The sequence below is a fragment of the Orbicella faveolata genome, unplaced genomic scaffold (assembly GCF_042242905.1).
Source record: "Orbicella faveolata isolate gen_17 unplaced genomic scaffold, um_ofav_v1 contig_37, whole genome shotgun sequence".
In the NCBI taxonomy this organism is placed as follows: Eukaryota; Metazoa; Cnidaria; class Anthozoa; order Scleractinia; family Merulinidae; genus Orbicella; species Orbicella faveolata.
The window spans coordinates 1,714,247-1,737,157 of record NW_028301566.1 but is presented as its reverse complement, the minus strand read 5'-3'; the positions used below and the strand labels follow the sequence as shown (position 1 = coordinate 1,737,157).

Below are 22,911 nucleotides of genomic sequence, written 5' to 3'. Positions count from 1 at the left end.
ATTGTTTGATCTAAAACTGGCTGCGAGTTTCTCACTACTGAATGTTCGGCTATATGAGTTGCTGATGAATCTGTAGGTGTTAGGCTGCAGTGCAAAATTACGGCTTGATCATGGCAAGTGGTAACTTCCACTCCAGCTCACTTTGTTCTCCACTCGAGCTCTGCCAGTAAAGGTTTTTAAGGATGTGGTGCTACTTGCAAATGCTTTGACAAAAGAGAAAATAAAAATACCTTTGTTACCCAACGGGGAAAATCAGAAACAACGAAAACATAAGCAGTTTGCCATAACATACATGTAAGCATAAATGATGCACAAATTTAGTCAAGTACACTGAAGATTAACACAGCAAATTTGAAATGTTTTTCAAAATGTCAATGACCTCTTAATTGAAACTGCGAGAGTTGGGACTTCATATCCTTCGTTTGTGAACGTGGCTCATATCGCGAAAAAATAACGGACTGAATCGATTTCTAGCTTGGGGTAGACTACGAGCAGTCTAAAAGTTGAAGTTATTCAAGTTAGGGAACGAAACGATGAGAGAATCAGGTTTTCTGCATTCGCGTGGCATGCTAGGAAAAGAAAGAGACTGCTCGAAGTCTCGCAGTCTAAGCTTCGGGTGACTTTCAGGTTTTGCCGTGACTTGTCTCTGCATGGCTAAAACATAGATTTGCTTTGTAAGAATTTTTTGCACCTGCAGTATTTTGGTTGTTATTGTTATCATGTGTTTTTCTTTTATTATGTTTCACCTTGAGTATTTGCTGTTGTTTCTTTGCCCTCGCATCTTGTTCACAGAACAACTTGCTGTCAATGACGCAATACTTGTCACCAGTCTTCAAGAGGCGCTTGCACGTGGTACAGACAAAGCAAGTGTCGTGATACACATTCTGACCTGCGCGTAAAACCATGGCTTTAGCAGGAATTTGTTTGGCACAAGCTGTGCATACTCTGTATAACCTGCAACAGTTTCATAGCGCAACGTAAGCATTCAAATCGCTTTATTTTATTTTTATTTTTATTTTTTTGTCTCATTGCCTGAGGCAAACCCACTAATAAGTCAAATGGAAGCGGTTGTCTGAATAATAACCTCCACTTGGCGCGAAAATACGCAGATTTTATCTGTAGACGTTATCTCTTCTGAGAAGCGCTGTGGAAGGAATACTGAGGACCACCTTTTTTGGGGGAGTGTCCCCAATTAGCCCACATGGGCTAAATACATAGACACTTAAATAAAGTTCTTACTTACCTACTTACTTAGCACCTTCACAGGGTGTCCTGGTATTAGACAGACATTTGACTAACATTTATTACTACCATAAAGGCTTAGAATAGCTTGGTTGTTAATTAACCATCTTTTGAGTTCAGTTACTGAATAAGATTGAAGCCAATAAAGTCCCAAATCATAGCTGATAAAATTTTTCCAAGTTATTTTTGTTTTCTTTTGTTTGTTTATTTGCTGTTTTTATCCTCGACGACACTATGTTCATGAACGTTTTATGTTATTTTGTGTTCTACGTAGCCACAGAGCATCAATTTTGTTGTCTTTTCGTGTTTAAGTCTTTTGTTTTTAATTTCAATTATATTGCGCATATTTGTTATTGTTGATAATTTAGCCAGTTATTTTCGTTTTCATTTTTCGTCTCTTGTTTCCATTGTACCGTGTAGCGTCTTGTGCTGTTGGCCCAGAGGGGAGCTCCCATACAAAAACAACGGGGGTGCCCGTCGCACCTTGCAGGGGTTAAAAACCCAGTTTAGGTACCTCTTGGGGTGTTCAGCCTCAAAAGGTCCACAGCGGGAAGTTTTGCGCTACTTTTTAGGGAATTGAACCCAAGACTATATGACAGGATCTTGCTACCTCTTAGCGGTTCTTTTCAAATTTCCGACGAGCACCCCCGTCCTCTAGCCCTTTATAGAGAAATACCCCCGGACTGTTGGTTTTCTAGTTGTTGTTGTTCGGTGTGTTTTAGTCATCGTAGTTGCCACACAAATCGAGCAAGTTTCGTTAGTTTTTGGTTATTTTTTTCCTGCTTTATTTTTAGTTCGTTTCCTGTTCTTTATGTTTGGCTTGTTTTTATTTGTTTCAGCGAATCGCTAGTTCAAGTGCAGGAAACCGAGACTGTGGAATTCGACCATATTGTATTGCATTGTATTGTACTCTGTTGTACTCTGATTGCAGCACTGAACGTACATTTTCCTCAGACCCCGCCAAGTTTCCGAAAGATAGCAAAAAATGTAGGCAATTTCTCAGAGCAAACAAAACAAATTGCTTGTAAGCGTTTCCTATGACACTTTGCTCAACTGTAAAATACATGCAAAGCAAAGCTCACTGGGTAATCTACAAGTAGCGCTTTTCACAGATGACATATCTTCAGATAACAGCAAAATGCGTTTTTTTTGTTTTAAAAAATAATAACAATATAAAACAAATCAGTTAACTAATTATACCAAGTGCCGCTGGATTTAGCACTGCTGTGCTAATTATGGAACTGTAATATAAACGAACAACTAATTCAGTGGACAGTGAACACAAGGGTTGGGAAGAACAGTTGGCTATTTACTGCTGAACACGGTGGAAAACTTTAACTTGGAACTTAATCCTGACACAGATCTATGGTGGCAAGGTGGAGCCATGGAGACTTGAAAGAGGGACCTCCAGAGTTCAAATTCAGCGCCCTAAGTCGCTCTGCCGAGTCGCCCCTAAATTTATGTATTGATCAAAATAATAAAAAAAATATGGAATCGACAGCAGTTTTAGTTCATGATGTTTGCAGCTAGTGAGGACCTATTTTATGCACAATGTTGGTTGTCCTTAATTGATTGACTTTCTGCAAACATTGCAAGTTACAGGGGTTGAGGTTTTTCTTTACGCTAAAAGTGGTTCTGTAAGACGTTTTCCAGCCTGTAGTCGAATTGCTTTTTGCGTTTTAGAAATTTACATTTTTCGTAGCAGTTCCTAAACAGGCAGGATCCATGTGTCCGTGAACACACCACTAGTTCAGTTTTGACAGCCGCTCTCGACAAAGATTTTCAAACCGACTATCAGAACGACTTAAATAGCTAGTTACCTGGTGTAATCATTTTTGCACAATATGGAGCTTCCTTTAACAAAACACGACTTGCCGACTTGATCCAGAACCACTCCGCACTGAGAACACTTCAAGCAGTTTGTATGCCAGTACTTCTCCACTGCAAGCAGCAGATACCGCTCCCTTATTTCTCCTTTACATCCTGCACAAATCTCGGCATAACTCAGTTTTGAGGCGCTCATCCTCACGATTGGTAGTGTTAAAGTAATATACGCAGTTAATACTGTTCAGTGAAAAACACTCAAGAGACTAAATTTGCTGAAATTATTTATCTGACGAAAGAGACATTACAAACCCGTGGAACAGACTTAAAAAACAACCAAATCGACGAAAACAAAATATAACTATAAACAAACAAAAAGGTACTTCTTTGGAATGAGTGACACGCTCGAGTTTTGCGTTCATTGTCTTAGTTCAATTTTACTTTTACTTTTCGTAAGAAAATAGCACGAGAATCAAGTCTGTCACATTGCTGTATATATTTTCCTTCTTCATTTCATCACGATGAGAATAATTTAAATTAAGACGAATTTAAAGAGGAATCAGTAAGTAACAGTAACAGTTACAGTCAAAACAAATTCGTGCAAGAGTGTCTGATTGGAAGGTCCTCTGTAACCAGAGAAAGTCATTGCGGCTTTCCGTGAAGCAAAGGTTAAAGGTTCAAAGTAGTGCGTGCAAAACAACAGAGAGCTTATCAAACTCGAGAAAATAAAATCTCTCGTGACGTCATTAATTATCAGTGGATAATTGAAGAAGCGTGAACACCGAAGTATACATGCATATGTGAATGGCTATATTTTTGCCAGCTCTGCTGAAAGACAAGTGGACACACAATGAACGTTTAACTTTACTTTGCTGCAAATTAGCTATCAATTGAAAAACAAAAACAATTAAGCTCAGACTGTTTGAAACTAAAACAAGGAAAGAGAGTGTCAACAGAGCTTATGACAAACATATCACTACAGCCAATAACAAAATGTTTTTTATTTTTCCCGTCATAGTCAGCCGCTGACTATCAAACTCGTCGCACACTAGTTAGTCGTTAAAATTTCCAGAGAATAGTTCTAACTGCTGTGTAATAAAAGCAACATTTTCAGCTACGAAAAAAAGTGACATTAAGTTTCCCGTTCAAGAAATACAATTGGCCAAAATTAGAAACACTTACAAATTAAAGTAGGAGTAGTAATACAGAGTTTCATCGCAGGCATCCCGGAAGAAATTTAGCTCATTAACCAACCCTTCGTGGAAAATGAGAAGCGACTTCTCTTTATCCTCTGGAGTGAAGAAGAAGTCAACAAACTTCTCCAGCCTGCTTTTGTCGTTTGTGTCAGGCTTGTTGTCTTCAAACCAGCCATAATAAGGGTTCTTCTCGTCAACTGAATCAATGAGCTCACTGGCAATCCAAGGCCAGAGCATGGTGCATGGCAACATGGCTATACATAGGAACTTGGCATCTTGCCGGCTCAGAGCAGACTCGTAGCCCACATACATCTCGGCTGCTGGGCCCATCACCACGCTCTCAGTATTCTTAAGTCGCCAGGTTTTAACAAACTCTTGGTTGTAGCTCTTGTAGGTCTCCGACTGCACCCTGTAAAGTAAAGAAAATTCAGGTTTTCCTTGTACTTGCATCTGTTGAGCAGCGTAGTCAAATGCTCCGACTGCATTGAAGCAGTAGGCAGCATCTTGCACCATGTAACCACCATAGTCATCCGGATCAAGAGTTCCTGTAGCCATGCCTTGAATAAACTTGCTCTCTTTGGCAGCATTTCGGATTTTCATACTTGTCTCATTGTTGAACAAGTCTTGGCTGAAAGAGCTTCGTCCTGGGAAAGATTCCTCTTGTGGTAAGACGTTGAAGTTAAATTTGATCTTCCTCGGGCTTTTGAGGTTTCGTCTACTTCTTTCTGAAAAGGAACACAAGGTCAGTTGGAAAATTGATAACAGTGATTCTGTGACTGACATATCCTCATATGTAAGAGAATGTCCATATAGCACTCAATTGTACTTTAATTTAATTGTTGGCCTGAATAAAGCTTCTGGATAAAAGCTGTTACGTATTCCTCCAAAGAAACGGATTAAATCATCTTAGACCAAATTGGTATCGGATCAAATTCTTACAAGATCTGAGAAAGATCTTAAAAAACAAAAAATGGATGAAAGCAAACGTCTACAGACATTACCAGCAGATAACGACGTTAAAAGCCGAGACCAAAGATTTAGAAAGTCTCCGAAAGTCTCGAAAACTTTCAGAGGTGCAACAGAGAAACCTCACATGCTGTGAAAGTCACGGTGAAATGATACGCTCCAGCCACGGTGAGGACATGTGAAAGAAGCAAAAGGGTCCGTCTGTCCGTTTGTTCGTCCGTATGTCTTTCTCTCTGTCAGTCAGTCAGTCAGTCAGTCAGTCAGTCTGTCAGTCAGTCAGTCAGTCAGTCAGTCAGTCAGTCAGTCAGTCAGTCTGTCAGTCAGTCAGTCAGTCAGTCGGTCGGTCAGTCGGTCGGTCAGTCGGTCGGTCAGTTTGTCAGTCAGTCAGTTTGTCAGTCAGTCAGTCAGTTAGTCAGTCAGTCAGTCAGTCAGTCAGTCAGTCAGTCAGTCTATTTGTCTGTCTGTCTAGTCTGCTTTATTTGCTTTTTTGAGTCCATTTGAGATGTGAGACATTAGGAGGACAGAAATTAGCAATCTTCAACCAAGTTACTCAAACTCAAGTAGGAGTTAAGTATAAGGTTTCAACAACTTGCGGGAAAGGGTCTAGAGAGTAAAACGTGAACACTTTTTGGCTTCAGGGGTGGGGTGGGGGGAACCTCTCAAAGAAGATGGGGGCTACTCGAATACGCAAATACAGCCCTATTGCAAATGATTGAATTGATACCTTAATGCGTGTTTGAAGGTGAAATGCATTTTTGTTTTCATTGTAAACTATTCGATTCAGGAAATTCTCTTTTTGAGAAAATCAATGAACAAAATGGACTATTTATGCATTTCATTTAATTATGCTAGGAAAGTATTATTTCTTTTCAGTAGTACTGATCATATATATCTGACTTAGATTAACTGCTTGTTTTGTTTTTGGCCATGGAGAATAGAGAATAATTCAGATGTATCAATTCTGCAACTGTGATCAATTCACAAATCCACCTACTTTTCTTAAACATATTTCTTAATTGTCATCTTAACCCCACTATTATTTAACTTGTTGTTTATTGCCATGCATTGTTTCGGTAACTGATCATGCATAGAAACGGGAATATAGGATCTCGTGGCATCTCCGGTATCTCAGCGGGTTTCGAATATTTGTCACGGCCCATGGACCAAGCGTGACTCCTAAGGGAGAAATTTGCATCAATCTAAATAACTACTTACCTCTGATACGACTCATTGCAGCAGTTTTGTTATGCCAGAGAAGAAATCAACTGAAAGAGAATAAATGACATTTGAAATGACAAAACTCATGCTTTTTAAAAACGCGAATTGCATCATGCTCACTGCCTTGCCAGATGGGTCTGGAGATGGTGTGACCGATTGAACGGTGAAATATTGAGATGAACAATGCCATGGTTTCAGGATGCATGTTCTTGATTTGAGCGACTCAAGTTAAAAAAGGCGGCTGGAATCTTAACTTTGTCAAACAATATGAAGTATCGTAATACATTATATCTAGGAGCTCGGGTGTGTTAGTCGGTTTTCACAGACAGGGCGCTTGTTTTGCAAGTCACACGAGTTTATGAATCATGAGTCAAAAGTCAATAAGTCGACAAGCCTCAATATATTATAAGGCGGTGACGCACTACATAGCCCGAGTAGAAAGAGTAAAAAACGACAGGTTAGCCCGTTTACCGTTAACTTTTAGTAATGGCGATGCTTATAAAAATACAAACGAGCTCATTGACTGGTTTATTTGTTTCATTAACACTTCTGTTTCGATCCGAGATCAATTTCCATTAAGAAAGAGGAGTACATCTGTAAAATACCATCTATACATCAGTATATAAACTAAATCCATCGATTGGAAATGTGATTTCTTCACTTACCGCGAGGTTTTATATCCGTCAGTGTACTCCGATATGTCTTGTGCAATTCAGGCTGATAATATAAACCCTCTAACGCTGTCTGAATCAGGGTTGAATATTCCGTGTTGAGAACAATGGTAGTCGTGCAGACGTACGTGACGTCACTTCACTTGACAACCGACCAGCAGTCATATGCAACAGGGCTTTTTATTTAAAATGTTGGTAATAACTCTTGCATTATAAAATTATTCGGCGTTTAGCACAAAAACTGCGAGCTGCGTTATGTGTCAACATTCAGCAGGGCAAGAGCAGGGCAAGAAGTTGCACAACATTTCTGTAAAATGAAATTGCACACACCTTACCGGATTAGCAACTCCATTCAAGTTTATTCATCAAGATGGCTGCTTATTGTCCGTTTGTGGACCGAGTACATTATGTCTATTACTGATGTCGTAATCATCTCCGCTTTTACTCGATATTTTGTTATACAAGTCGACTCCTAATTATTCAGCTAAAACTGATGCATTTTCTCGCATACAAGTAGAAAGTTTTAATTGAGAAATTTTAAAACAAATATATACAGTAGAGTAAATAAAATTACAGCTAATGTACATATTGCAGCTTTACCAGGTTTTTCAATTTTCACTAATCATAACATATTTTGACTAATCATAACAGGGCTGACCAATCAGTCATTTCACCTCGCCCTCTCTGGTTGGACAATAAGAAATATTACTGAATGTTTTATATGCATCAATGACGCTTACATAACGGCATTTTATTTGGGATCGATCCACGCAGCTGCCAATCATTAAAACAAAGAGTTTTTTCTTTTGTGCTAGGCAACTTTGAAATACAAAAGGTCTGTTTTTTAATGTTTGTAAACAGCAACTATGATGTTGACTCGGGTCCTGCTTTTGATTACCATGACCTTTGCTGGACGTGATTTCATTCATTTCATTTTTAAACGAAATCCTTCCCGCTTATCACGTCCGCCTAAATACGTCAGCGTGCTATTGCAGAAACTGCACGTAACAGCTAAGACAATACTAGTTCAAATGTTTTCCTGAAGGTTTTAAATCATAAATGAAATTACAAGCTGTCCGTTTGCTTAATGGACTAGCTCTAGGAACTTTTGGGCTCAAATTACTCATTTGTATGAAACTGCCATTCATTAATACAGGAGGAACACGTGAAACCCTCACGGAATTCTTCCGCCACAGACAACGGCGAAGATTTTTTCTAAAATTTTTATCACAGAACGCGTAAATAAACGGGTAAAATATTGAGCTTGTCTGGGAGATGCAATCAAACAAGGGCCTTATAGGGAGCTTTTGATAAGTTATCCTGCCCTTTTTAGCTGGGTAAGATGCAAATATATCGAGAATCATTATTGGGCCCCAGCTAAGAAGAAAACTGAAAACTACCAGGACAAACATCTGAGTTGCTTTAAGCTTCGCCTTTGCACAGCTACTGTTTATGCTGTTGTTCGTCTTTGTCCTTTTCCACAGAAAGACTGTTATCTTGGTGTAGGCAAATGTGATCACAATTAGCGGTACCACAAATGCGAACACAAAATACACCGTAAAGGCAACCTTCCGCTCCAGTGAATCGGGTTTCCCAGGAGTGCAGTGTCTATGGAACGGTTTGGAATCTGAACTAACTGCTGTATCGTTGCTGGTCAAGTTTGATGAAGAATTTGAAAGATGATACAGCTGACTGCGGAGTTTGATATGAGGAGAGAGTGAAGCGCTGCCGATAAAGCCCGAGCAAATTACCAGAGCATAAAACCAGATGAAAATTACAATGATATATTTCCTGGTCTTAATTGTCAGGGCTCGGAGAGGAAATAAAATGTGGATGTAGCGATCGATGGCAATTCCTGTGAGAAGCACAAAAGTTACCGCGGCACATGTAAACTGCGAGAATATAACCAGTTGGCAGTGAACTGTATTAGATGAGTACAAGTTTTCGCGGTCTTTAGTCTGTTGAAGGAAAGTCATTGCTCTGAACACGAGATCCGTGATGGACAAATGAAGGATAAAAAAGTTGGATAGTTTTGTGGGCGATCGGCCAATTTTACCTTTGGCCAAAACACAGCAAACAATGATATTCTCCACAGCTCCTAGAACCACAAAGGTACAGCTTATGTGAAACAAGGTTGAGAAGTATGTTTCTCGATCGCTCCTGAATGTTTTTTCCTGGAGCAAGTAATCATTGAACGTTGAAACGTTGACAGGCATGTTTCCGAGCAGGTACTGGTCTATTCCAGACAGGACTATCTCGCAACTCCTTGTTTGTGACCAATGCTTCACTGTTTCTATGTGAATCCAGAATCTTATCTGTGTTGGTGGCCTCTCTTCTTTTTATTGCGACGTCCACAGTTAGCTGCATTAAATGGTAATACACCCTGTCTTAATAACATACTTTCATTTGAACTGTAGGTTATTTGCATTAGAATACTGCAAAAGGCTATTGGTTGATCGGCTAGTAGATAAATACTCTATTAATTAAAAACTAGTTTTTGCTCTTATCAGTCCTGTTTTAAAATGTTAGATATGTTTGTAGTGTTTTCTTCTCGGAGAGAAGTTCTGCAAACGCCACTAGTTTAATCCGGCTAACCTTACATTGCAGTCTCTGCGGGTAGTGTTAAAATACAGGATGCGATACAGCACTAAAGATTTGAGTTTCAGCAAGCTTTAGTTTAGACAGTGCAGCGTTGTTTATAGATTCACGACTCACTCAATAAACAGAAAGTAACTAGTCCTTTGAGAAGGTAACTTTGCAGTCACAGCTGTTCATTTGTTAACTTTTCAACGGTAAACAAAAAATCTGAAATCCAGATGTCACTCGATTGCCACCGACGACTGTCACTCAAAAAGGGGCATTTTCTTTATACGAGTGTGAGAGTATAACCTAACGATCAAGCAGCCGTGAGATTGTTTAAATAAAGCTGACAGAGAAAACATAATTCGCACGTTTTACTGAGTGACAAAGCCAAAAAAGGCACATAAAATTAAAAAGATTTAAGTACATAGTGAGAAAACAAACGACCTGAAACAACGGTTGCGTTTGCAGCTGAGCCTACCTTATTTAAAAATCATGTGCTCCTAAGAAAACGGAAACACGTTCACAAAATTTGCTTTATTTTCTGATTGCGTTGCGATAATTTTAGCTCTTTTTTCCATCACCGGCTGCTGACACTAGGCTACTTCCTAGGCGGCCAGTAACAATGATAACGATAATAGTACAAATTAGGAGATGGTTTCTAAATCAAATACATATATGCAAAACTAAATGATTCTCTGTACGGCTGGTATATACAGTGAAATGCAGGTTCCTGTATCTGCGCGAAACGGGCAAAAGTTTGGTCGATACAGTGGGTGTTAAAAACGGAAAATTTTTAACCGTTTAACGTAAAAAATGTGAAACACTTTTTACCGTGTGATAACGCAGCTAGAGGGAGTTATAACAGTTATTAAAGGAAAAAAGATCACTTGCTCGGTCGATGAGTTGTAATTTTTTATTGGAGGGGGGGGGGGGTGGGGGGTAATTTCGCTGACCAGTCTAATTCGCGAGAGGATCGAGAGGAGCTACATCTGCCCGGCATTAACTGTGAACAAAATGGCTGCCCGGTCTTCCGTGTTTGGAGTTGATCTACTGCTCCCAAGCTAGACACTATTCGGTATATAACATAGCCGTAGATGTATAATTTGATCGATCGATAGCTTTGGCGGCTTTTAACCGAAGCTTTGCCAATTGAAAAGTCATGTGCGAGGCTTTCACTCTCGAAAAGTGTTTTTTCTCCGCGAGTTATTGCAAATCCCCATACTGTCTTTATTTTCCAATGCCTATATAAACACAAACCATCCGTTAGTAGCTCGGAGAAATTTAAAAGGTTCCATTAACTGCCAGGATCGAAACCTGTAACTTTCAGATTTTCCCATCTAATCTTACCATTTCTCTAACGTGCAACTGATGAAACTTCAAAAAGTAGCCACCCTAAAGAAGGGAGCCCTCCGAAAGTAGCGAGGAACCCCCCGAATATAGTGAGACCAAGGTTTAGTGTAAGTTCCCTTTAACAGTGACCATGGGTTAAGCGGACTACATATGGATATTTATGTGACTAGCTATGGACAATCAGCATCCCAGTTTTGTGCATAAAAAACTGATTTGGGAATCAATTCCACTTAGCCTAAAAAACGTACGATATAATCCCCTTAAGAAGCAGTATTAATTAGCAGCACCTCTTAAATACTCAAAATAAAGTTAATAATAGTCACTGGCTTGTATTTCTGTAATTTATTTTCAGTAATGCATTTTCCTGGTATTTTCTTCTGTAATATGTTTTTGTTCCACCACATTTAGCTCAACATGGTGGCAACCAGGTCGAAAGCCATTGGCTACTCTGGTTACCACGCACATAATTTTTTTTTTTCTTTCCATCATAGCCATATACAACATATATTTCTCTTTTTATGTGTATTTATAGGAAAAGCCAAAGCCAAGACAATTTCAAAACTCTCGGCAAAGGATGGCGTGGGTAACCCTCCTGTTAGGGAAACAGGCCTTAATTTTCACGCATGTCATGTTCTTTATCAACCGTATAAGGGGATGTGTGCACGAAGGGGGAAAGATCGTCGAAGATCCTAGAAGGAAGATCATCTCAACGCTATGTGTTTCCTGTATTCAGTTTACATGCAAAGGCCCAGGCGCTAGGATCTTCCTAGAACTAGGATTTCCATGGCTGAGAGATCGTTAGATCAAGTATGTAAACTGCATTCGCTCTGCAAAGATCCTACTAGTCCCACTATAAGGTTAAGCAAAAAAATAAACAGATAAACAAACATTCTCCAATTGATAACCACCTCGACAGAAATTTCTGTTTGCAAACCAAACAAAAGGTTGCTTCGCCTTCTATGATCTTTTTGGTGTGGGAATCTTCCTCCCTCCGTAATATTGACAAGACCCTGACATGACGAAGAAACCATCTTGTACTGATGACATGTGCACTCCGCCTCGTGTAAGGTCAACCAGCGGAATACGTGCTGCACGTGCGTGCACTGTTGGGTATTGCATGCTGTCACCCAGCTGATCACATGCTGCACGTGAGTGTACTGCTAAGTATAGCGTGCTGTCACCCAGGTAATCACGTGCTGCTCGTGCATGCACTGCTGGTTATTGCGTGCTGTCACCCACCAGATCACGTGCTACGCGTGCTTGCACTGTCAGCTTCTTCTACATTGCTCTTGTCACGTGGGGGCCATTAAAGTCCAGTTTATTCTGATTAGGTTTTTGTCTGAACAGAAGTTAGTGATTGCGGTCGACATTACGGTGGCCCAAAGCCAATGAAAAATTATTTCTTTTGGTCTTGCTTTCAAGTCGCCGCGGGTTTCTGGAGTAAACGGACTGAGAGGAAGACTATTCAGGCAGCTTGATGTTTTGGAAAATTGCGATTTGTATGAAATTATTGGAATACATTTTTCCAATGGGAAATCGCCGAACTGGATTGTTTCAGGCATAGAACTGAGTATTGTCTCAAGAAAATAGCGAGGAAACCACAGGGCTCAGCCAAAAATGCTATGAACATTTCAGTAAACCTAAATTCTATAAATATCTTAATATTTTTTAAATGTCTGGGAAACGTCTAAATATGCCGAAAAATATCCGGATATTTGTGGAAAAGCCTAGATCATATCGATAGATAGGTCCTTCGAAATTATACGTCATAGACGAGTCGAGTACATGAAAAATAAAGGTTGGTCCAGCAGCTACACGTAATGTTTATCATAGTTAATGTCAAAGACCTCTCTCTGATAAGCTCTTGTTTTGAGAACCAAACTTAAACGCAAATATCTTACTTGGATTCGACTTTACCTCATTGTGCTAGCATTTTATTCAGGCATTTTAGTAAGGCGAGCATTAAAGGGCCCTAGTCAGCCATAACTTTGTCTTTGTTTACATGCAAGTGTTTGGCTATTATATTTTATTCGGAGCATGTCGAAACGAAGGAAATCACTGTGAAACCACTAAGGATAATTAGACATACTTTCAGGAACACAGTAAAGCAATAAGATTTCGCTTCACCATGCAATATCAATAATTTCCATGGCATCGAAACTGGCGGAGGCTGACTAGGACGACTAGGGACCTTTAATGACTCCGTCAATTCCAAGCCTGCTTATCACCTCCCCCGGGGAGTATCGGGCATTTGTAATTATTTTTTTGAAACAAATGTCGCAAATACCCCACGGGTGGGGGCTAGATCAGACTATTTGTACAAATCTCTTCCGCGGATCTTTGAAAGGACTGCAAATGCCCGACCAAAGGGACAAGGTCAAAATTTTATTTGTTTGATTTGAGGGTGGAAGCAATCATTGCTCAGAAATAAGTGGTTTGGGAGCAGTGCACCTCCGGAGAAAAACAAAACTTAACAAATTGCCTGACAACTGGCATTTCATTTCGTCAGGGACTCAATTCTGTTTGACTACCACCACGGGGAAGGGGGCGCGGAGTACTCCGGGAAAAGTGGGGATGGGGTGTGCGGCGCACTTCCTAAAACCCTTACCCTATTTACGACTAAAATCTGAAATTTTTGCTACCCTATTTATGACCTGACCAAAAATTCAATACCCTATTTACGACCGTTTCGGCTGGCAAAGTTGCCCTAAACATAAGTTCTGAAGGGCGTTTGTTGATGGTGTAATCGATAAGGAAGAAAAAGTAGCTTCTTCTAAGAAACATACCCAATTCAAGACTAGAGTGCAAAAACCATGCCCTATTTATGACCGAAACGGCTGAAAAATCACACCCTTTCGGGCCGCACATACCTATATAGCCTATATAAGGGCGTGCCCCCCCCCCCCCCCCTGGACTACCACTGAGTTGGCTACGTTTTGATCTCTTTCAAACATTGTTATTGAATAATAATAACAGACAAGCCCATTCGAATTGAACGCCCTGATTCGGACGTTCGTATTTAAAGGTCTTGAAAAGTTCGTCAATTCATTTGTTTTCCTAACTCTCGGTATAGTTTGATAGCCAGCTCTATAACCTTTAATTTGATATGGGGCATTGGATATCTGCGGTTTGAACCGGACGCGCTACATCGCTTGGACGTGAGACCCCTCTAAAGGTATACGATAACCTTCAGAAAACAGATTCCACGCGCGCTCGGCTTGTTGGATAATGAAATAATTTTAGCCTAGCTATCAAATCATATCCAACGCATGCTTGTCAGTGGAATAACTGTTAAATATCCGAGAGGTCTAGTCACATATCAACTTGTGGGTTGAGATCTTGGGATCATAAGAGAAGAACTGTTCACTGTATTTACGGTATTTGTTACTATCATCCCCACGCCCCCTCCCTCCGCTCCTTCCAAAAAGGCAGATTTCATGACGGGAGAGGGAATTTTAATGTTAACTGAAGCATTGAGTTGGAACTATCCTGCGTAGCTCGCGGTTTAGTCAGTTTCCGTTTGGAAAAGGCCTTATTTAACCACGGCTTAAAGATTAAAAATACGTCTGGGTTACGGAGCTTGGTGGGATAAAATAATGGAAGAAAGAAGACAGCAACAGTACAACTGGTACTTTAACACAATACCTCTGTTTATTTCAGTGACTGTTTTGGTTCAGACGATAATTAACACATATTAAATAGACGGCATCTTTGAGTTTTGATTTGTTTAAACATTTCAATATAAATACAAAATGAAAGCGATTCGAAGTGTAATCTTACATGATTTTTGAGAACTAGTGTCCGTATTGTGTTAAGTCCAGAATGAATATGATGAAACAAAAAGAACGCGACAATCCTATGGTGGAAAGCTAACTTTAAAAATACTTCAACGCAAAACGAATCACATTGTATGTCGAGCGACTGACTGAGCTCTTTCACGTGTAAACAATTAGATTATGAGCTCGAGATTTCTATATCGCGTGATAGTTGACGAGGGCGCAGCCCAAGCCGACTATCACGCAAAGAAATCGAGAGCGAGTAATCTAATTGTTTTAGTATAAATCTACTAGTCATTCAAAACTTTATCTAAATATTCTTCACAGACTCTTCGAAAACGTCAAGAAGCGGCCCTCGGTTTGTTAACAAGGGCACACTGCTACGCTCCTCACCATCGATCACAGAATAGTTAGTGAGTAGTGTAGCCACTCAGAGAACGGCATTTGTGATAGAACGCTAGTAGATTTATACTAAAAGGTGATATACTATGCACGTACCAATTATGTTTGGTTTCATTAAAAAAATACAAAACTGTATTAACATGGCCAAAATGACCTTATCATTTGGATTATATCCTGAAGTTATGTCAGTTGCAATGCAACTGTTCCTTAAGTTGATTACACGTACTTATTTCACTGATATTGCTAAAGGTGTCTTGTCTTGATAAATAAAATATGTATTCTGAAGGCTTATTTGAATGAGAGAAGCTGAAATTAGATTCTCCACCGGTAACAATAGGCAGTCGATATATAAAAATATAGTGTCCAGAGTTGAATAGTATAAATATATAGTGTCTTGCATTTATAAAATCGAACAAAGTTTTACAAAGCAATCCTTTCTGTTTTACCTTGTCAATTCATTACGCAAGTTTTAGAAAATACTCTTCAGACTTAAGAACGATTCTTAAACGAAGCAAAACAGTATTTGAAAAATTTGTAGTTTATAATATGTTTCATACAACAAAAGCCACACTTGTAACACTTCCGAACAACGTTTACACCCCACCCCCCTCTGTAGCTAGTGCACGCTGTAATAAAAATAACTTTACCTCCATCTTGTTGGTAATTGCAGTCGTGCAAACATCGCTTGACCTATAAGCTACTTCTAAAACTTCGTTTAATTAATCGATTGTTGGATTTTGAGGTGATTCAGTTTTAAGAAGAAAATGTGCGACGAACAATTTTCTTCCTTTTTCTGTCGTCTATGACGTCACTCCTACCTGGCTGACTATCGTGGCAAACATCACCCACATACGTCACATCCACGTGTTTTCCTTTTTCTTTCCGGATGACAAATCTCACTTTCACGTTACACTCTGGTCGCTTGCATTCCGCTCCTCCTCTGAAGAACACCGCTGAGTGGATTTTCCGCGAGTTTTCTGATCTCACGTGATTATTCTTGAAGCGCAAACTGCACCATGGGTTGCTTTCTTTAACTTTGCTGAGGAAGATTCGCGTCCAGTCGCCACTCAACAATCGGCCGCCGCTTGGAAATGTGTTGATTGGAATTCTCGCCCAGTCCTCTTTCGTCAACTTAAATCTTGCGGTTGTTCCATCGATGTTCTTACGAAAATACTTTTTTTGTTTTCTGTTTCCATCATCATCAGATGAGTCTGAATCATCCGAATATTCCTGGAAACATTTAAGATAAGCTCTTATACACACTTAAAATATCCAATTAGTTATTTAACTTTAATTGTTAAAGAGAATAATAATAATAATAGAATAAGAATAATAAGAGAATCCATAAAAATAAGAGAATCCACCAGAAGTATGAGTAAAAAGTGGAAAAAGCTTTGTACGAAGAGTATTTACATCTATTGTAAACTTCTAGGCGACTATTTTAAATATTTTCTCAAAAGAAATCATTTCTAACAACACCAATGTCGAAAACAAATTTTGAAGTTCATAAGAAACAATTGAAAGTACTGGTGAAATGAAAATGATGATGAAATTTTACCTGTGTTTGCATATTTTCTCGGAGCTTTGAAATTTATTTCCTCGAGTTCCCATGGAAAATGTTTTGGGTGTTATTTCAGGCAACTGTTCATATTTATAGCTCATAGAAAATGCAAACAGGACTGTAATGTACTTAACATTATTCTGGTACAAGTTTTTTGTCCACTAAAAACTGAGATTGCTCGATTTCCTATCGGATTTCGTCATTATCTTTAAGACAAGCCTTAACAAAGAGAAAATACATGTAAATAATGAAAGAAATCCGAAAGAAAGAAGGAAATCAATAAAAGCTCTTACCATTCTCTGTTCAGCAAAATCCTGTCGTGAATAATCCAGATTTCTCAAGGGCATCATGTAGGAAGTGGAATCAACCTGTTTTCAAATAGTAAAGGAATTTCTTTAATTAAGTACAAATACGGATTGCAGCTTGGTGCATGCAGCTGCTAACAACACGCAGTAAAACGGAATTGCCATTTGTCTTTAACTACACTTCAACTGAAATTTCAACGAGTGTCACATTTTAACCTACAAATAAAAAGGGTACAACATGATGCCACAGGCACACCTAGGGATTGAAGCTTGTGCAGTAATAGGCCATTTCCGAATTACCTTTAGCCTTTTTCTTAAAGCGAATCTTGGTGTTCATCCCTTCATATGAAAATGAGTTTTCATTCACATGCAAATTAAACTGATTTTCGTATGAATGGTTGTGCGCCAGGCCTCGCTTTGATAGAGAGGCATAAGGCAACTCCGAAATGGGCCATTAGGCGTGCAGGGAAATACGGCATTCCCGTTAAATAAAGAGTGGAAAGTGGCAAGCATGTATGGTGGAAAGGTTCGGATATGGGGGCTACTTACGGGTACAGTCAGATTACAAGTACATGTATTGACCGACTAATTTGGTAAATGTTCAGCTTACACCAGGATACTCAGAAGATCGTCAAGTGTGACAAAAGAATCCTTGATACAGGAAGAACTTTACCTGACTCTTGATTATTTTAAATATCTCAGTGATTGTCGATCAAAGTGACGTTGCTAAACCAGACCTTGGAACACAAACTTATGACCCCATCAAAGAAGACTTTTTGTGGTATTCCTTCGTAGATGATGGGAAGTGCATCCAAACAAGGAGTAGTTTAGAGAGACCTTGACATGTCTTACACTACTACATCATTTCACATGGAGACCAATCCTACCCACCATTTGCAACTATTTGAAACAATTTACAACACCGATTCAACTAAGAGTTTTTATAATTTATGTTGTTTGAAATTTTCATGGTACATTAAACTTGCATTTGGAGGATTGGATTTGAAAGAATTCTACATACAATCAATCTACCTAAACTACGCCCCTGAAAACAACTAAACAGTACATTACCTTATATGGCACATGGGATAGCGCTGAAGCAGCGGTGGGACGATTGACGGGCACCATGATAACTGAAGGGCGTGGCGCTTCCAAACCAAAAGCAGGAAAGTGTGAAGATTCGTTTTGGGCATGACAACAACAATTACAACTGAGGGTACCCCTTTGTTTGTTTGACATCATACCATGGGAGAGAGGCTTGGTTAGTTGTGGACTGTGTGAATTGTAGCCACCATGATACGCGGACATTTCGTTGTGGTGGTTCATCTGATAATACATATTTGCTTCAAGTTGGGAACCTGGCATGTCTCCGTGGGTAGCCATGTGATAAAGAGGTGTGGTCATATAAACTGATGGAATGTTGGTAGACATCTGCTGAGTGGACACAATCTCAGGAGTACCATTCTGGTAAGTAGACAATGTCCCCTCTGTATCAGCCTGATAAGGTGATAACGTGCCATTGGTACTTATTTGATAAGCTGACGACGAGTATTGGTTACTTATCTGTGAAATACTTGGAGTATGGCTAAGATGGTTAGATGGTAATATCTCAGGTTCGTGGGAATTTAATGTGAAAGACATTCCTCTTTCTTTTCCTGCTGTTTCGGTTAGTGGATCCCCATTAAGGATGCTTGACTGATTCACTGAAGCGCGCACTTCGCTTTCCACTGGATACCTTTCCTCTTGGCTTATCATGTTCTTTGACAGCTGTCCATCAGGAACACTTTCTGCCAGTGGACTTTTCGTATTTGGGTCGACTTCAAATCTTGGTTGTGTTTTTTGGTCGCTCGACTTATCCACTTGACTTGCTGTCTGATTAAAGGCCAACCGTTCGTCCTCAACAGCGCTGTTTTTCATCTGACCATAATTACTAACCACAGGTTCATTTTTGACAACGTTTTGATCAGATGTTGCTCCTTGGACGTTGCTTATTTGAATATTGAGTACATCTTCTTCAGTGTTGATTTCTCCAAGTGAAGGTACTTCATAGACTATCTCCTGTGGCAATAAAATTGTTTCTTGACTAACCGTGTTGCAAGGTGAACTTAATTTCTCTGTCTTGACAACAGACATCCCGTTAATGGAGATCACTTCACTGCTGTGCCCATTGCAACTTGACTGGACACTTTCCACCTTGATTGGACAACCATTCGTGATATCATTTAAGGAGTACATGGCGGCACTTTGTTGCTATCCCTGTTGATTGGTCACTTGTCTATGCCAAGTTTAAACTGTGGAGAATAAGAAGCATTCAGTGAAAAAAGGTGTTCAGAGAAATCAGTACATTTAACAGCATCATAACACACCGGAACTCACACATTGTGTCTCCTCGTGCGAGGGATTTTTACGTGCGCTCGCGTGCTCGGTCATTCGACCAACCCAACCAAGGATTAAGTAATCGAAATCAAGAACGATTTTCATTTGCGTGTCTACAGTAATTCGCATTTAACGATTGGCTCAAAAAACTCGCGCCACCTTAGGCGTACGGGCACCTTCGGACTTGGGGGGGAGGTGACCTTATTCCCCGCAAAAATTACGCAATGCCCGAAAGCGTGAGTGTTGTTCAAACGCACTCAAATCGCAGTAAAAACAAAAACGTTCACACGTCTAATGAAACTGTTATCATTCCAAAAAGAGTTGTTTTGAAACCTCGCATACTCTATGACTTCAATCATGTCACGAAACCATTGCGGTGTAAAATTTTCCTGCCCGTCTTGTGGCTTTTGTCAGTTCTAGTTTCTTTGATAAACTCTTACAGCTCTACTTCCCACATAATCCGCCTAGACATTGGTTGCATTAAAAATGTTTCCTATACTATACGTGTGCGTCCTCTTAGAGCTGTACTTCCCACATAATCCGCCTAGACATTGGTTTCATTAAAAATGTTTCCTATACTATACATGTGCGCCGGTTATTTAACTTTCAATGATGATAAAACGTCAGTAACGTAGATCTCGTGATATCAGTGCAAGAATTTATATTTAGTGCTAGTAAATGAGCCTCGGCCTGTCTACTGTAAACTACATGTAACCCAAATCAAGGACCAAAATAAAACAGCACGACACGAGCCAAATCGATACTGCATGTCTTTTAGTGGTACCCTCAGGGGCACCCAACGAAGGTTCACTTAAATGCGTAAATACACTGTTTTAGGCTATCTAGAGTGCTTTCTAAAGCTCTGCAGGTTAATTTTAAGCTGCGTTATATATGTTGTTTATCTGTCCTGTCATTCTAGAATCTTCTTGAATTTATTAGCTAAGGGCTTTTATGTCCATTTCCCGAAGACATTAGCAGTTGTGGCCTTTCTCAGATCATAGGTGGGCTTTCTTTGGTAACCACAGACATTTTATCAGTCATTATATTTCGCATATCACGAAAATTCGAGGAGCTCATTCACTTAAGAAAATCGGAGGAGATTAAAGGTCTTCCGAACAGATAAATTATCCAAACAATCCGTTGGGTGCCCTGCACTTTGTCCCGGATTCCTAAGGACTGTATTTGGCTCAAACAAATCTCGCCACTATCACAAACAAATTGTATTAATTAACTTTATCGCGTCCACCTTCCTTACATCAAAGAATAACGTAAATCGGAGAATTCGTAAAATTGAATGACATAAGATTTGAGCATTTTAATCAGCACTAACAATAATTTATTCTGGAGGTCGTAGAGTGTGATCGTGTATTATTCTATATGAATAACAATTCCCACTAACTGTTTAAAAACATATTATAGAGGTTTTGTAAATGCTTAAACAACCTTACAATGAATTTGGATTGGATTTAAGACTGGAATTAACATGGACAAGTGCGAAAAGAATATTCTTATGCAAGTCAGTTTTCTTAGAAAAAAACAATAATATTAATCGGTCAGAATTTAAGTCACTGAGAACAAACACGAAATCATACAAACTCTGTTCACTCGAGCTGACTCGCCAGGCATCAAGCAATTGACTCTGATCAACACGTGTTCACATGGACTGTGGACATTCCAAATGCGAGAGGCTGTTTGAGCTGCAGGACAATTTTGCAAACTTACGTTTGAGTGACTTTCGATGTTACGCTCTCATCAATTTGCAGCTGAAGAGCGGTGGAATGCACATATCAAGTGCCACGATGGAAAGACGTGAAACGCAACACCGATAACACGTCTGGGCAAATGTCTTTACCTCGTCGTAAAACGAAAACACATTACTGAATGTTATCATCGCTACGCTTTTGTTCCTCCTGCCCATTATTACCTCCGTATTCATTTAGAATAAGTTATCGACGGGAGAACGTACCAATTAAAAGAAAACGCAGACGTTGTGGACTCTAGCATTGCTAGCATGTAGAAGCAAACCACACAGGACTGGATTACGAACGGAGCAATCGATGCTCTTTTCTACAGAACACCACCACCACAGAGGTTAAAACAGTGCTGTGAAGCTCAGTCTCGACAAGCTTGCCACGACCCGAAGCCACAAATATGTAAATTATATTTGAAAACAAGTAAGACTCAGCCATGGGTATCTGTATCACGCAAAAACATCTTCAGCAAACAAGAATCTACACTTTGAGTACAACACAGCACAAAGGACAATTTCCTCACAAAGTTATCATGGCAGTGAAAATTTCCGAGTTCAATTTAGTTAACATGGCACACATCAGTAGGGTCAAAACTCATGGCCTCAGGGCCTTCTTGGCTTGCCCTCGTGTGTTGCTATGAGAGCTAAAGAAAGTTACAAAAAATGTCAGCTCTTGTTTCTCCAGCCTTTTCGAAACCTCAAACGGGCAGAAGAACGAGTTATTTAAACATTGGAAAACAAAAGGTACGTGAAATTTTCAGCAAAATTCTCATGTAAGAATCCGCTTCCTCTCTTTGCATATTTTACTGCGATACTGAGCGAGCTTTCAATAACTTTGAATAGGCTCTTGTTTAATTTGCCTTTTGACTTGCTAACCATGACACAATAAGTTACCAATATTCCATACCCTTCACACTCTTGGAGACCTCTAATCCACGAGGAACACTTGTTTTCTTCCAATTCTAACAGTCATTTGTTGAAAAGCGAAGCACGATCGAAAGAATTTGTTCTTCTTGTAGCGCGGCGTGACAAATTAGTATTCAAATGACAGTCGCGTCTTGTGTTAATAATTACGTTTTGCATCACAAAACATGCTTTAACGCGCTCTTTTGAAATAACCCATCACCTCAGCTAAGGAAAACACAATAAAGAGAAATAAGTGTTGTTGCCTTCACGAAGAAATCATTTGTCGCTTCCTATCGCCCATAGGAATACGATTCCGCGCTTCATTCCGCTACTTGTGCTACAAAGCATTCGAAGTGCCTGATAGTGTTCAAATTCCCTGTCAGTACACGAATGAACAAAATCATCTGAATCTGAGGAATTTTGCCCTCCCGTTAAAACGTACCTGATCTGAGTTGTGTCAGCAACGCTGATTAAAAATTTAAAGGTATTGGAACTCTCTGGCGCTAGATGTAAACTCAGTTTGGGAGGTGACTTTTACAAAGCACGTTTACCATCAATTACAACACAACGGATTTGATAGCCACAATCAGCAATGTAGAATATTTGCAAGAATAAGCCTTCGTCGAAGGCAACGTAATCCATTTGCTAAAGTAGTAAGCTGCTGAGTATTTCAAATACTTACAAAGATTGTTTGTCCAAGGGGCAAACCTCGGTGACTAACCTTTCATGTGGAGCGCACACTGTCGTGGGAGCATAATTATTCATGTCAGCCAGTGGGCACATGC

General features: G+C 39.6%; 4 protein-coding genes across 6 annotated transcripts; all 4 read right to left on the bottom strand.

Annotated features, from left to right (window-relative positions):
* Positions 1-97: 97 nt before the first annotated feature.
* Positions 98-3,921, bottom strand: LOC110062460 (LIM domain transcription factor LMO4.2-like). The gene is made up of 4 exons (XM_089275742.1): positions 3,063-3,921; positions 1,300-1,319; positions 747-943; positions 98-160 (listed from the first exon to the last, which is right to left on the bottom strand). Exons 1-4 carry the CDS (start codon positions 3,263-3,265, stop codon positions 98-100), a joined length of 483 nt encoding a protein of 160 aa, XP_089131868.1. The 5' UTR covers positions 3,266-3,921.
* Positions 3,922-4,043: 122 nt separating this feature from the next.
* LOC110062459 (uncharacterized) lies at positions 4,044-7,247 on the bottom strand. The gene is made up of 3 exons (XM_020769384.2): positions 7,112-7,247; positions 6,444-6,493; positions 4,044-4,987 (listed from the first exon to the last, which is right to left on the bottom strand). The coding sequence occupies exons 2-3, from the start codon at positions 6,457-6,459 to the stop codon at positions 4,245-4,247; spliced, it is 759 nt and encodes a 252-aa protein (XP_020625043.1). The 5' UTR covers positions 6,460-6,493; positions 7,112-7,247; the 3' UTR covers positions 4,044-4,244.
* Positions 7,248-7,421: 174 nt separating this feature from the next.
* Positions 7,422-9,486, bottom strand: LOC110062458 (galanin receptor type 1-like). The gene has a single exon (XM_020769383.2). It carries the CDS (start codon positions 9,331-9,333, stop codon positions 8,140-8,142), a length of 1,194 nt encoding a protein of 397 aa, XP_020625042.1. The 5' UTR covers positions 9,334-9,486; the 3' UTR covers positions 7,422-8,139.
* Positions 9,487-14,679: 5,193 nt separating this feature from the next.
* LOC110062442 (uncharacterized) lies at positions 14,680-22,911 on the bottom strand. 3 transcript variants are annotated; one of them, XM_089275722.1, is made up of 4 exons: positions 22,848-22,911; positions 18,166-19,385; positions 17,083-17,157; positions 14,680-16,458 (listed from the first exon to the last, which is right to left on the bottom strand). In XM_089275722.1, exons 2-4 carry the CDS (start codon positions 19,327-19,329, stop codon positions 15,982-15,984), a joined length of 1,716 nt encoding a protein of 571 aa, XP_089131848.1. In that variant the 5' UTR covers positions 19,330-19,385; positions 22,848-22,911; the 3' UTR covers positions 14,680-15,981. The 3 variants fall into 3 exon arrangements, with proteins under 3 accessions (XP_089131848.1, XP_020625017.2, XP_089131849.1); XM_020769358.2 differs by having other exon boundaries at positions 22,809-22,901; XM_089275723.1 differs by lacking the exon at positions 22,848-22,911 and adding an exon at positions 21,067-21,243.

Excerpts from the sequence above, each read along its gene's own strand:
- LOC110062458 (XM_020769383.2), bottom strand. The coding sequence starts at position 9,333 with ATGCCTGTCAACGTTTCAACGTTCAATGATTACTTGCTCCAGGAAAAA.
- LOC110062460 (XM_089275742.1), bottom strand. The coding sequence starts at position 3,265 with ATGAGCGCCTCAAAACTGAGTTATGCCGAGATTTGTGCAGGATGTAAA. Across the intron at positions 944-1,299 it reads CCTTTATGGTAGTAATAAAT|TATGCACAGCTTGTGCCAAA; the intron begins GTTAGTCAAATG and ends GGTTATACAGAG. Across the intron at positions 161-746 it reads AACAACAGCAAATACTCAAG|AGCTCGAGTGGAGAACAAAG; the intron begins GTGAAACATAAT and ends CTTTACTGGCAG.
- LOC110062442 (XM_089275722.1), bottom strand. The coding sequence starts at position 19,329 with ATGTACTCCTTAAATGATATCACGAATGGTTGTCCAATCAAGGTGGAA. Across the intron at positions 17,158-18,165 it reads TATCCCATGTGCCATATAAG|GTTGATTCCACTTCCTACAT; the intron begins GTAATGTACTGT and ends ATTTGAAAACAG. Across the intron at positions 16,459-17,082 it reads ATTTTGCTGAACAGAGAATG|GAATATTCGGATGATTCAGA; the intron begins GTAAGAGCTTTT and ends AAATGTTTCCAG.